This window comes from Phycodurus eques, chromosome 22, assembly GCF_024500275.1.
Source record: "Phycodurus eques isolate BA_2022a chromosome 22, UOR_Pequ_1.1, whole genome shotgun sequence".
Taxonomy (NCBI): domain Eukaryota; kingdom Metazoa; phylum Chordata; class Actinopteri; order Syngnathiformes; family Syngnathidae; genus Phycodurus; species Phycodurus eques.
This window is the reverse complement of record NC_084546.1, coordinates 4282913-4297116: the sequence shown is the minus strand read 5'-3', so window position 1 is coordinate 4297116 and position 14204 is coordinate 4282913. Positions and strand designations below refer to the sequence as shown.

Below are 14204 nucleotides of genomic sequence, written 5' to 3'. Positions count from 1 at the left end.
TGAGGCAGATGTTTTTGTCATGGACCTTATTAAATTGTGCAGTTATGCCTTATTCTCTGATAGCTATGTGGCATTGCCTGCTTCATGGTAGCAATTGATGGCTAGAAAGGGGAATAGATCTCACACAGCATATAATCACTTGGCTGCTTCCTTCCTGGTTCACACTAGGGACATTTATTGCCTATAATGAGCAGGAGAATCATTTGGCACTTTGGGCGGTGCTTAAATTACACTGAAGGTAAAGAACCCATGTCTTGAACAGCACTACTTGTTTGTTTTGTCTCCCTTTGGATGATTTGGCCCGCAAACATCCCCGCGTGCCACCGCAGCCTGCGCGACCTTGAGCAGTTCATCACTGGCTGGCAGCTCCAAGGCGAGCAATATACAAGCGCCAGCGTAACACGCGACCTTCTCAGAACGAGCGGCGTGAAAATCTTTAAAGGCTCTGAAGTAATGGCGCGTCGCCTTGAAGTGGGGAAAAGTCAATAGTTTCATATCACTTGTCGCTCTGTGTGTGATGGCACACTTGTGATGCTCATTAAGCCTGTGGGAATAGAGAACTAGTTCCTGCTTCTGTCGCAATTTTTTTTTTTTTTGTTCCAGGTTTTTGTGAGACCAAGATAATCATTTCAAAACCCCAACTCAAACTTCCATCATCATGTGACATATAACAACTCAATTGATTTTTTTTTAAGGGTAGTAAAAATAAACGTTTGAAATAATGTGTTTGCATAAGTGTGCACACCCTCACATAACTGGGATGTGATTGTGATCAGAATTATCCAATTGTGATAAATGGAAGTCACCACACACCTGCCACAATTTAAAATATTTCTGATGAACCACAAATATTAGTATTATATTATTTTTTGTACTGTAGTAGGCTTTTCCTGACATATTTTCTGCTTTCTAGCAGACGCCGGAAGGTTTTGGGGTAACACTGACTGCTATTTTGAACTGTTCCTAATTTGCTCCATCTTGTCTTAAGCCCCAGTTCCAGCTCAGGAAAAACAGCCGCCAAAGCATGACGCTGCCACCATTGTGCTTCGCTGTAGATATGGTCTGTTTCTGGTATAGAGCAGTGTTGTGTTTGCACCAAACATGATTTTTAATATCTTGGCCAAAAACTTCAACCTAGGTTTCATCGGACCATCACTAATTTTCCAAAATATATTTGGAAGACTTTGTGCACAGTTGTTGAGAATCACCGTGTTAGATTTTGCTGGAGTACCAAATATTTTTTCCATTGCTGAATAGATTAAAAATGGTCCAATCAAACTATCTAGAAGCCCACATATTTTAGCAGTAAACACATAAGGAGACGACTTCTCACTCATACATTACGATTATCCAATTTTAGCCTGGTTTCTATTTGCGACCATCCACCCCTGCGGCTTCCAGAGCCAACGCCTCATGAAAACAACACATTGGTCATCTGGCTAACGCACACTTAAACAAACAAGTGGAACATGAATTGTGGGTGTTCGTGGTCATGCATGTTTTCCTGGAAAACCTCAGTCTATTTTAGCTGCAGCTAAATAGGACACTGTCTTCCAAAGGTGGTTGTGAGGGATTGGCTGGCTTGAAGAATGAAGCTGTGTTGCACTGTGTGAGTCTTTGGCCTCCCCTAGGCTACTTTGCTGGCACGCCGCCCCCTCCGTCCAACATCCATCTTTTCAAAATTGGATCGGGTTTTGCCAGCTTCCTATTATCCACTCGGCATCTGGGCCAAGGACTATTGAGACCACTTTACTTTGTCACGCTGTTGTGGCTGCAGCACCCAATCACCGCCGGTGTCACTGGGGGCTATACGGCTTCTCGGCCCGTTCGCTATTTATAGGCCGCTATCTCATTGACCTTATCTAATCGAAGAGGTCAATGCCGAAGTCTTTATCCAGTGAAACGTGTCCGTCGTAGTTTGCCTCAGAGCTCCGATTGGGAAAAATCCAGACAAGCTACCACTACATCATTTTGGAAGGGAGAAAAAAAACTACACAACATTAGGGTTATTGATTCATTAATAAATTAGGAGTTCAGTTACACACCTTAAATATTCCTCTTCCCTCTCATCCAACTTTGAGGGCAGACACACGCTAAAAAAAAATAGATTTTCACCTCCTGTAAGTATAACTAGAGATGCCAACACTGTATGTCTGTACACCTATACTCGAAAAAATGCTCCGATACTTGGACACTGATATCCCCTTACTAGCCTGACATATACTTTCTGAGTGGGTGGATGTCAGCCGTGTGGAGATAGTTTAAGGGAAACACGGATGACACTTTGTTGGCCGACTGCAAGTTATGAAACTTATGCCATGATTAAGAAAGGTTTGGGTTTTTGAACAATATTTGATTAAAATAAAACACATTTTCATCACAATTCCAAGGCGTAAAGGCATTATCAAGTATCGGGACTTGTTATCGGCGCGTACGCAAACGTAAGTACTTGTACTCGTACTGGGTCCAAAAAGAGTAGTATCGGGGCATCTGTAGTAATAACGTCCTTATACAGTACTTGTGTCCGTCCAGTGCGCCATTTATTTGACACATTGCCTGAGGGACAAAGCACAGCACACAAGGTTAAAAAAAATAACAGTGGGAGAAAAAGTTAATAAAGGTGAGACGAATTCCATAAATATCGGCGTCTGGCGAGAAATGACGGGACCAAACTCCCTTTCCCCGCCGCCGCCGAGCATCTCGTCCGATACTCTGTTGCCTGATTAAGATTTTTAACACCAGATGAGAACACGAGGTGAGTTTGATTCATTCTGCCTTCCGGGGGAAGAAGTGGGACGCGTCCACATTTCTTGGCTGCTTTTATTTGTCTGGCAAAGAGGAGGCATACACAGCAGGTGCCAGGGAAGATTTGCATAGCCTGGATAGACATTACAGTCACTCATATGGACAAAAGAATTGGGACTATAGCAAGTGGAAAATGGAAGTAAAATGAGGTTATTTTCTGCAAGAAGCTTCTCGTGTTTTGGGAAGACTTTCTCCACGACTTTAGATTCTGTTTGTGTCTCGAGTATCCCTTCCCTGCAGTCCCCTTAATGCACAGAGCTATTGGACCAGTGTCAGCCAAGATGAATGGTCACAGGTCTTGATATTAACACCAGGTTTGGCTGCAGAGCAACCTTCTGTTCCTGCCACTATCCATCTTTACACGCACACAGATTGTATATACTCCTCCGGGAAGGGGCATGGGGCGTCGACCTGCACTCGCTGTCGTCTGCTTTTTTTCGATCATCTGTGATTTGGCCAAACACTGATGAAACACTTTTATGGGCCTCGGGTCGATACGGAAATCAATCTATTCTTAATTCATGGCTTTTTTCATCACTCGGGATGCAGTATAGGACCTTTTCGGTATCAGTGTGCCACAGCAAGGAACACCTGCATCATCCATCAGTATGATACAGTACAGTTCTACAATAGCACACTATTAAAGATAAAACGTGAATGGAAATCCAACCCAGTGTTCATATATTGATGCCAGTGACATAATAAACTATTGTTTTCTGATTCATTCCTCCTCAATAACAGATATTTGAACTGCTTCTACATCAATTTTCACTGTGATATCAGTCACAAATCACACTTTTTTCACACTCCTTTTATACGGCTTCTACCTTTAATCTGTCAGCCTGCATGATATACGACACTTGCCATCCATTTCTTTTTTTTCTTTTTTTTTTTTTTTAAGCTTTGGTGAACATATTGTGACCCTGATGATGATTACAAAAAAAACATGCTGGTTTAAGATTCTTCCTCGGCCACGCTGGCTGTCACCGCCGGATGAATTAAGCAGTTGGAGTTCACAGGATTATGAAGTATTTCAAAAGCAGAAAATCCCTCTTTCACTCAACCGCTCGGAAACTTCATTAATTTGGCCCCAGTTGATTTGTTGTGGAAAAAGCTGCCGCCGTGTTCATCACATGGCAGGGAGGGATTTCCTTCAGCAGGGCGATGACCGCCTTGAGCCGGCTGCCCGTGACAAAGTGGAGCGCGGAGGGTAAAGAAGGGGTCAATGAGGGAGCGACAGAGGCACGGAATAAAAACAGTGCATCATACAGAGAGGGTTTTCTCACATTTTGCCCTTCTTGTCAAGCAAAATTATTGTTAGAAAGCGCGATGTGTGATGCAGTGCACCACTACGTATACTGTATATGAACACTGATCTGACATTATTCAGGACCATTTATTATTACTGTAAAGTCAGAATATTGGTTTGGCAGCCAGAGTTTGCTACAACTGCTTCCACTGGTCGGTGTGGGTTGCCTGGCAACATCAGTTACTATTTTGGGAACGCGTTTTGGTTGCAGGTTTTAGTAGATCAGCGATTAATGTCATATCTTTGCAAACCATGTGTCCTTTTGTTTGGTTCTTTTTTTTTTAACATGATCTCCACTTTTACCTGAATAATTATGACCAATAAGTTTAACCTTGGTTTCTTTCCCACATGTGTGTGGGAGATGTGTTTTTGCAAAATTTGGAAACCAAGGTTGAACTTTTTGGCTATAATTCCAAAAGCGACATTTGGCACAAACGACACGAGCAGTGAAAATTAGCCCTCAACCTTCAGGCTTCTGCGAGAAGACAAAACATATCAGGAAAAGCCTACTACAACATCTGAACTTTATTTGGGGTTAATCAGAGCCCCTTTAAATGGCGGCAGGTGTTTGAATGTGATTGGTTAATTCTGAACACAGCCACATCCTCAGTTATAAGAGGCTGTGCACACTTGTGCAACCACATTATCACAGTCAATTGAGTTTTACAGATTATATCTCACAACGTCACATTAATGGTGGAAAAAAAATGTCAATGATTTATACTGGTCTAATTTTTTTATATCACAAAAAAAATCTGCCATTTGGATAGGGGTGTGTGGATTTATTTTATGTCCACTGTATATTTCATATCATGCCTCAGTATATCAGCATTGGGGTATGGTTGCAAAGTGGGCCCTGAGTTGTGCACATCGATGGCTATATATTCTGTGCTATATTTATTTTACTCCTTGTCAGTTCCTCTGTGAAACAAAAGGGTGTTATCAAGTACTGGACTTTATTAAGGAAGACTATCTGGTTCGTGTGAAATGTAAATGAAGAGCATGCATGTTCACAAGCTGTCCCCGGCTTCCCACCTCGGTTTCATTCTCTATTACACACACGCAAACATGCACACACGTGAACGAACGAGAAGCACGCGATCACTGCTGGCTCCATTATGCTCGGCTTGAAATTAAAAGGGCTTTCCAGCTCGTAACGTTATGAAAAATCAATTTATCCGCTTTCATACTTATTCTTCACTTCCTGTCCTGCGCCTTGTCCGCCACCCCCTCCTGTGTCATCCGACTCCATTACATCAATTAATCTGCTCTTTTGATTGCACTCTCCCGCAGACCTCTCTTTGTGTGTGTTTCATTAGCTATGCCTCACACATTTTGTTGACATTGTTCTCCCGCTCTCGCTTTGAAGAGCAAGAGCAATGTTGAATTATCCCATTCTCATAGTCGAGGTGACAAGCAATATATGAAGGATGTCCCTTCCGAAATAGAAGCACAAACGTGTCTTTCCGTATTTGGCCTCCACTGCGGGGAACCATGGACACGGCCTCCGCTCACCGGCCATTTAGCACACACTGACCTTCTGCGCCACGCACAATAGCACACACTCGCACATTAGCATGGTGGCAATCTTAATGGGGAAAAAGTGTGCGAAGGCACGAAGTGAGCTTTTTCGCAGATTGGGTAAATAGTGTGGATTGAAGGGATCCTCTTACATGGCCCGCCGGATTCCTTCGTAGCCACTCGACACTCACCTCGCCAGTATTACAAAGGAGCATTATTGACAGAAAATAAAGTCGTAATGTTGCAATAATAAAGTCGTAAACTTACGGCAGAAAGCCATAATACTTTTCCCCAAATCTTTCCGTCTCCTTCCCCCTGTCTCTCATCACAGTAATGAGCAATTAACTGCATCATTCCTTATTTATCTCCCTTCACTAGTTCATTTCCTGTTGACACCGCGCGGTGATTGGCAGCTTGCGCTGATTACAAATCACCCTGAGAGCGTGCCGTGCTCCCTCACAACCTTGTTGACACTGCACAACGCTATCGAACGCTAGCTCACTGTACACACAAAACATTTTTTTTTGCAAGAAATGCTTTTATTATGGCACACTTGTGAGGAGTTTTAGAATCTGGACCATTGGGCTGAAGTTACTCATGAACTGAGATGACAATTGACGCATTGTAACTCATTGTCATGGTTACAGCAATAACTACTAGCAATACCCCTAATGACTTCCATAGTGATGAGTAAAACACACTTGGACTGGTGATTTATTTTTGATTTTTGCTCATGTCTGTCCTCGTATGAGAATAGCAGAGGCTTCCCCCAGAGTGCTTGTCCAAAGCATGCTGGGAGAAAGGAGGGGAGAAAAGTGCTGAGTCTTTGATGCTAATATGAAGTGTCATCCTCCCTCGCACTGCTGTGTGTGTGTGTGTGTGTGTGTGTGTTGTGTGTGTGTGTGTGGGTGTAGACAGTATGTGCGCATGTTCTGTTAAGAGAACTTGTGCAATTACAGTTTTGTATGCACCAGCGTGCCGACCGAGGTTAGGTTGGACCAAAAAAAGCGCACATGAATCGTCCGTCTTGCATTCACGTGTGTACCAAAACACACGCAGGACTACTGGCTTGGTGGCTTGTGATAAAGTGCTGCAGGTCACAGCGTCTAAGAATAGAGGCTCAGTGCTACCGTTGTGAAAAGGGCAATTATTGTATGAATGCAGACAGAGTCAAGCATTCACATTGATGCTCAATGGGAAAAGCGATCATCATAAGCTTGTTTGATTCAGGGGTCATCATTTGGAGTTATTGCTGTTTTTTTTTTAAATTCCTATTATTCTGCTCACAGCCACTGGAGGGAATCCTTACATGGTACCGGGTGGTTGCTGTGATTTGCATGAATTTTACCTCAGTCGCTGTTACAAGTGTCGACTATTGTTGCTACAACTTTGTTGTTACTTGTAACTTCTCAAGTTCCAAAATCGATTCAATGTCACTCCCGGTTGAAGTTTACTTTAAAACTAAACATGCATGTAATGTGTATTTAACTCAAGCAAAGGTCTACCAGCTTAATGCTAGCACACAATTCAAAACGCCATAGACGGGCTAATGAAAATGCCATCGATCTTGCAGTAGTTTTAAACCTTTAAACAATTTATATTTGAACACAAACGTTAGGAACACGTACATACTATAGCAATACTCACAGGCATATGTTCTTTATCCTCTGCAATAAACGATTGACATTGTGCAGCTTAGTTGTGAATCTTTCACTGTGATTTATCATTAATCAATGTGTAATGTCGCGATGTATTATAATGTGTGAAATCATGATGCACTAAATGTTTAATTATTTACATTATGTTTAATTGTGTTATTCCTGTATTTTTGTTAAAAAGTACAATCCCATAGAATGTTATTCTTCTTCTTAAAAAACATGTTATTAACATTTTTGATGGAGTTTTTGTTGGGCTGGAATAGATTAATGGCATTTCCATTCTTTTAAATGGTGAAATGTGATTTGAGACAATAAAATAACACATGACAGTGACTTTTCTTTTGTGTCTGTCTTACAGCCATTGGTGTCCAAATGACTCTGGAGGTGATGGAATCCAGGTTTTGGGCCATTGCCTCAGAGGTTTGTATCCCCAAAAAACTCTTGTCTTGGATTTCAGTATATGCACATTGACATTAACATCATGCAGCCATGCCTGGAATTACAAGGAGTGACAGTGCATGACTGCTTCTTCTCTTCACGCTGCATATCTCTTTTAAACCACTTCCGGCACCATTTCATAGTGTGTGACCAAAGTCTCTCTTAAACTATCTCTTAATGGGACATTAAATGTATGTCCTGTGCGTTAAATTAGGACTTGCTTCACCACTGAACTGGCAATGAAAAGTGTGTTTACCCTGGTTGTAAAAGGCTGATATCAGGTGTCCTTCCACACCTCCGAGGCAACATTTTTATATGTGACAGGTGTTTGAAAGCTCGGCCACCTCCACTCTCCCACAGTGGCAAAGATAGCGATTAAAACAACATTAAGGCCTGTGGCTAGCTGTTAAATGATGGATGGCAAAAGCACCAGCCACGTGTGTGTGTGTGTGTGTGTGTGTGTGTGTGTGTGTGTGTGTATGTGTGTGTGTGTGTGTGTGTGAGTGTGTGTGTGTGTGTGTGTGTGTGTGTGTGTGTGTGTGTGTGTGTGTGTGTGTGTGTGTGTGTGTGCGCGCTGTGTGTGTGTGAGAGAGAGAGAGTGAGAGAGGGAGACGCTCCCAGTTCATTGTGGAGAGTACTGGATACTGTATATGTGTCTGTAAGTAGTGTTGCGTCCCGTGTGGAGGGGAACTTATGCACAGCCATCTGCGCGAAAGTGTCCATATTCATCAGCGAGGAGCTTGTTAGTGTCATTTTCAGTCGTAATTCTGGCTTTGCAGGACTAATTTACTGTTATGTCTCAAGGCGTACTCACAAATAAACTCCAGGTTACAAAGAAGCAAAGGTCCCCTCTGTCTCGGATGTTTTACGTATTGTCGATGTCATACATATTTTTTTCATAGGGTTTGTGTATGTGCATACACTCGTGGTATGATCCATTTGCGTGTGTGTGTGTGTGTGTGTTTCTTATATGCTTCCTCTCTGCAGTCTACTTTAAGTTTTCAGCACCCTCGCGGGTTAGGGAATGAAAAAGCAGCAGGAAGTACAATGGCGGCTGACATGGACACTTCATTAGGTACACCAACGCAATCCAGCGACATCCAATCCACGGATTTTTCAACAAATAAACCTTCACCAATATGATAATGCGACCCTTTTGACACAGCAGTTCTCATATTGGATTGGTTGCGGGTGTCCCTCATATTGTGGTCATGTTTTCATATTCATATTTTTATGTGGTCATTGGATGTGAGGTCTAAATTTGCTGGGATTATTCTGTCACTCCAAATGTTGATTTAGCTAACATATAATACTCGAATACTATTTCATACCATCTGCCTCACTTACATCATCATTATTAATCAAGTGATATGTATTTCTCTTCTCTGTTTGTGTCTTCACAGCCAAACGACACTGATGTAAGTGATTTTATCACTCCACTTGCGGTGTCGAACCTAATTTTAACATCTTCTGCACCTGCCGAGCTCTGTCAAATCCTCGTCACACACTCCACTTAACCGGATTACACGCACACACATAGGTTGCTACAAATGAAAGAAATAACATCAAAAGAGGCCCCCAGTTAAGTCGGGTCGTGCTCAAATCAACACCTCCTCGCTTCACACGAACTCACCTGTCTTTTGCGCCACAGTTTGACTGTTATGAAACATTTTCATCACTTTTTCTGTGGTCCATTTGCCCCACAGTGCTCTGACGTGGAGGGAGTTTGTCCTCTTCGCTGTGACAGCTTTGTGAGTGTACCCCACCACCCACGCGTCCCTACCTCCTCCGTCGTCACTGGAAGATTTCAACCTCCCGCTATGCGCATCACAGCCCGAGCTGAAAGAGTTTATTTGTCTGTTGTGTATGATTTCAGTGTAATGACTTCTCATTACGGCAGTCCTAATTGCCTTTTCTGTCTCCTCTCTCTCGTTGCAGGATATGGAGTGCTACGTGATTGACAATAATGGCTTTGTCCTCATTTCCAAACAGCGCGCTGACGTCAGTTCACAAAACATATTACACTGATGTGCTAGTGTTGTGAGACTGCAATACCTGCTTCAGCCTTTTGCGTCTTTGCTGACAGGCCCGAAGGTTCTTTGGCGAGGTTGACGGCTCGGTCATGACGACGCTCATCAGAATGGGCATGTTCAAAAGGTAATTTCTCGTGATGCTAGCAGAATAAACTCAATAGGAAAGCAGGCAATTTTTAAATGTCGCAAGAATTGTTCAAATTGTGATACAAGCATGAAAGTATTTGAAGATTATATGTACCAAATGTCCTGCTTTTTTTCACCAGATGCACAATTCCTTCACTTATCTGCTCCACTCCAAATAGGTTTCAGGTTAAGGTCTAATATTTAACGACACAAGCAGGCCAATATATTAGAAACAATATGAACCAGGGTATCGAACAAAGTGAGTGTATAGCCTCCATAATACTCGTAATCTTGGCCTTGTGCTATAGATTCTGTACTCTAAATCCACTTTGAGCCTCTTTCCCCTCCCCGTCCCCCATCCTTCTTTCTGCCCGTGTTCGGTGCCTGATGTCTCATGAATGACGTGCTATTTTTGAAGCAGCTAAAAGATTTTATCACGCTTCATTTGCCGAAGGACATTGCGTAAGCAGCGCTCTCCATGCATACGCATCTCCAAATGTGCATGTTTTTTTTTTCTCTTTCAAATCATGACTCCACTCTTGTGTGTGCGAGTGACTGACAACCCTCCCATCTCAATGGGTTATGCGTTCGTGAAATGTACAGTAGCTGCGATATAAGGGTCAAATAGATCCGAAAAGACAGAAACAATCTGATTTCACTTTGTTTCCTCAGGGTGTCTCTGTTTGACTACCAGGCTATGTGTAAGATGAACGTACACTCCATCAGCAGCGCCCGGCCAATTCTCAGCGTATGGAAATGCTATTTATCGATCTAGAGAGAGCGATCTACGCTGTATATGTGATGAAGTCAATTTATCATCTTGTTTTTCTCTTTTAGTCGTTTTACGCGTTGGCATCCACCCTCAAGTGGTTCCTCTCCAACTTCCTACTGTAAGTGTTGCTACTAGCAACAAGCAACAAGCAACAAGCAACGCAGGTCTTTTGTTGGCATATCACCAAATCTATAATCTAATAAAAGGATATACTTTTATTTGTCATTCATTTATATTCAACTCATCAATTCATATTATCCCGGATGTAAAGCAGTGTGATGCTACAGCCAATTGACTGCTTTCCCCTGACAGAACTTTGGGTCGCGGCCCAGTTTTGAGAAAACTGAAAGCAATCTGCCAGAGAGTCTATAGTGATGGAGCGGCTAATTGATTCCCCCTCTCTTTCCACTCTCCTCTTTTCTCCACTTCTCGAGGTTTCTCCTTGAGTTTAATGTCTGCGGATTCTGGCACACGGAGCGCTTTGCAGATGGTGAGTTCACACAGAAGGGGGGGGGGGGGGGGGGGGGGAATTGTTCTGTGTACTCTGTATACTCTCAGAAACACCACTATGGACCTTAGTTATTGCACAATGTTGCTATATACTGTGCACATATGGTTTGCATTAAATATAATAATATAGAGTTGCCTTTAGGGAGCTTGCTTTAGAATGATGCTAAAGGCACAAAGCTGTATTTTTGCCTCTCCAGCGACGACATTGTAAATGTATCTTAGCATGACTGAGGCTGTAAATCAAAACGCTACATTCGGATGGCAACCTTGACCTTTTTTCTTTATTCTCCTGCAGCCTCAGTGCACAAGAAAAAGGGGGACGTCCTGCAGCCGTGCGACACCGAGTACCCCAGCTTTGTCTACGAGCCGTCAGTCAAAGAGACCAACAGCATCATTAACTGTGGACACTGCCAGAAGTACGTGCACACGCACTCACAGATATAATCCTGCATTGCAGCTCCCTCCTAAACCCACGTCTGGTCAGATAAAAAAAATAAAAAATTGTCCCACTGAAATCCATTTTCAACGCTTTTGCGTGTATTTATATAACCGCAAGGGAGGAAATAAGTGGGAAGAAACAGGATTAGATGAGGGTGCAAGAGCTTATACAAAGCACATGGTGAGTGGTGAGGAAAGTATTAAAATAAAAAAAAAGGTAAATAGAGCAGAGGAGGCGTGCCTGTGTCAAAACAAGTGAGTGAAGGGGAAAAGTTGAAGAGGAGAGGTATTGAGTGTGGTGAGCACCCTCTTGAGTACAGCCGTGGCACAACAATATCAGCTTACTGCTGGACATATTAACCATACCGTGTAAACAAACGTGTGTGTTACAGGATGTTTGTGGTGCAACAGATCCCGCAGAGCAACCTGCTGATGTTGGTCGTCCAGGCTGACTGCGACTGCTCCAGGCAGTACTTGCCGATCACCATGGAGCCCGAGGAAGTCAAATATATCCTTTTGACACTCATCCGGCACGTTCCATCCATCCTTTTTCTGTCGTGCTTGTCGTGGTTGAGCTCGGCAAAATATGAAACTTCCAAAGTAAAACAAACAGATGTTTGTGTATTTAAAACAACCACATAACTCTGCCTTATCGTCTGCTAGAATATTGCTAACGTGCTAAAACTCCATCGATGGACTAACAAAACTAGCATCGATGTTGCGGTAAATATAACCCTTTAAGCAATGGATATTTGAACACAAACGGTGCATCAACCCATGTAGACAGACACTATAACAATACTCACTGGTGTGTCTTTTTTATCCTCTGTGAAAATTGACTAACATTACAGCAGTGGTCAAGCCACGCACACCTGAAGGAGCCGCAATGAATGAATCATGATGCACAAACGGTTTTATTCTTTACATTCTATTTAATTCCATTATTACTATAGGTTTTTATGAGGTAAAATATTATAGAGTGATATTTTCCTGATTAGAGAGCACACTGCAAAATGTTTTTTGTTTTTTTTTGTGGGGGCAGGAATGGATTAATGGTGAAAGATGATTTTGAGATCTGAATGTTTTTATTATGAGCATGGTCGGCGATCGAATTAAAGCCGTTTCTCAATTTCTCACCGCTGCACTATGTATTCATGGATATGCTCTTTAACCCCGCTGTTGAACATAACTCCTCAGTAAAGTGCGAGCGGATGCGGTCCCAGAAGATCCGCAGACGTCCGGAGTCGTGCCACGCTTACCACCCTCAGGTAATAAAGACAAATTTTGAGTGTTTTGAAGCTCCTAATGACACGATATTCCTTTCAGGAGAATGCAAACGACTGTGGTGGAGCTTCCGCCGCATCGCTCTCTGCCTTCCTCCTCCTCGTTTGTCCCTCCTTTGCCTCGTTTCTCTCCCGATGGTGACCCGAACGGTGCCACAAGTGGATTTATTTTGATCCATAGCACAACTCAAAGTCTCATTTTTTGGTCCTGACAACCTGAAGAACTATTCTCTCCTTTTGTCAAGTGGTGAAGATTGGCAGTTGTTGCCATGGATACCACTCCATTAGTGACTTTCTCTTCCACCACCTTGTATCTCCAAATGAATGGGAGACTAAAGAGAAGCAGGTGGCTGCTGTGACTCACGCGGATGTATTATGAATCACGTGAGCGAATGTAATGGAGCCCGTGGGGAAAAAAATATTTTCCTGATTTACCTTCACGCCGAATTGTATGTGGTCATGCCTATCATATTGTGTAGCACAGGGAAGAGCGTCGACATACTAAATGGAGAGACACTGATACTTATATATCAGATTGGAGTAATTTTTTTACTTTAAATCTTTAAATATTTCCAAATATATCACTCAAGGCGGCACAGTGCAAAAGTGGTTCGCACATCTTCCACACAGTTCCGAGCTTGAGGGTTCAAATATTGGCTTGCATGAATCTCTATCCACAAAGTAGCACTGAATTTTGCAAAGGTTGGTGACCCTTGACCTACATTATAACTAAATATTGAACAGACACCTGCATCTAGATGAATGGATTACCTAAACCGTGTTTTGTTTTTTTGTTTTTTTACTGCTCAATGAGTCAAATTGAGTTGAGTTAAACAATGATCATTCAACATATGGACAATGTCATTTCATTTAAAAAAGTAAAAAAGAAGATATTCATCAGTATTGTTGCCTTCTGTGCATTAAGAGTGTAAATCTGACATTATAGGGTATTTTTATACACCACAAGTGTTTAGCTTTTCTGAACCAAGCATGTTTACAGCAAATTGCCTGACTGACCACCTTGTTAGACTCATTCATAATGTGTGTGTATTTGCAACTGTCATGTAGAAAGCAGAATTTCTCTGTTTTATTTACAGTATACAATATAGACCATGTGCTTTATGATTGTGTCCATATTGCACATTGATGAACAAAGCCATGATTTGGACATTAAAGTATCCATTGTGTTTTTGTACTGCTCTTGTGTTCTACTGATATTTTGCCCCTGTTGTAAAATAAATACTACAGAAAAAAATGAATAAAGTAAACTTGAACCAAATCAACAGACGATTGTCTGTTGTAATGTCTATA

General features: G+C 42.2%; 1 protein-coding gene across 1 annotated transcript in view; it reads left to right on the top strand.

Moving 5' to 3' along the window:
- The window catches only part of cacna2d4a (calcium channel, voltage-dependent, alpha 2/delta subunit 4a), a 44313-nt gene extending 30151 nt beyond the window's left edge, over positions 1 to 14162 (top strand). The window contains 12 exon segments of the mRNA XM_061667712.1: positions 7652 to 7713; positions 9135 to 9149; positions 9438 to 9482; positions 9670 to 9732; positions 9818 to 9888; positions 10563 to 10638; positions 10728 to 10780; positions 11097 to 11152; positions 11468 to 11588; positions 12003 to 12123; positions 12801 to 12878; positions 12937 to 14162. Coding sequence (XP_061523696.1) covers positions 7652 to 7713; positions 9135 to 9149; positions 9438 to 9482; positions 9670 to 9732; positions 9818 to 9888; positions 10563 to 10638; positions 10728 to 10780; positions 11097 to 11152; positions 11468 to 11588; positions 12003 to 12123; positions 12801 to 12878; positions 12937 to 13035 — 860 coding nt within the window. The 3' untranslated portion in view covers positions 13036 to 14162.
- Positions 14163 to 14204: the final 42 nt, after the last annotated feature.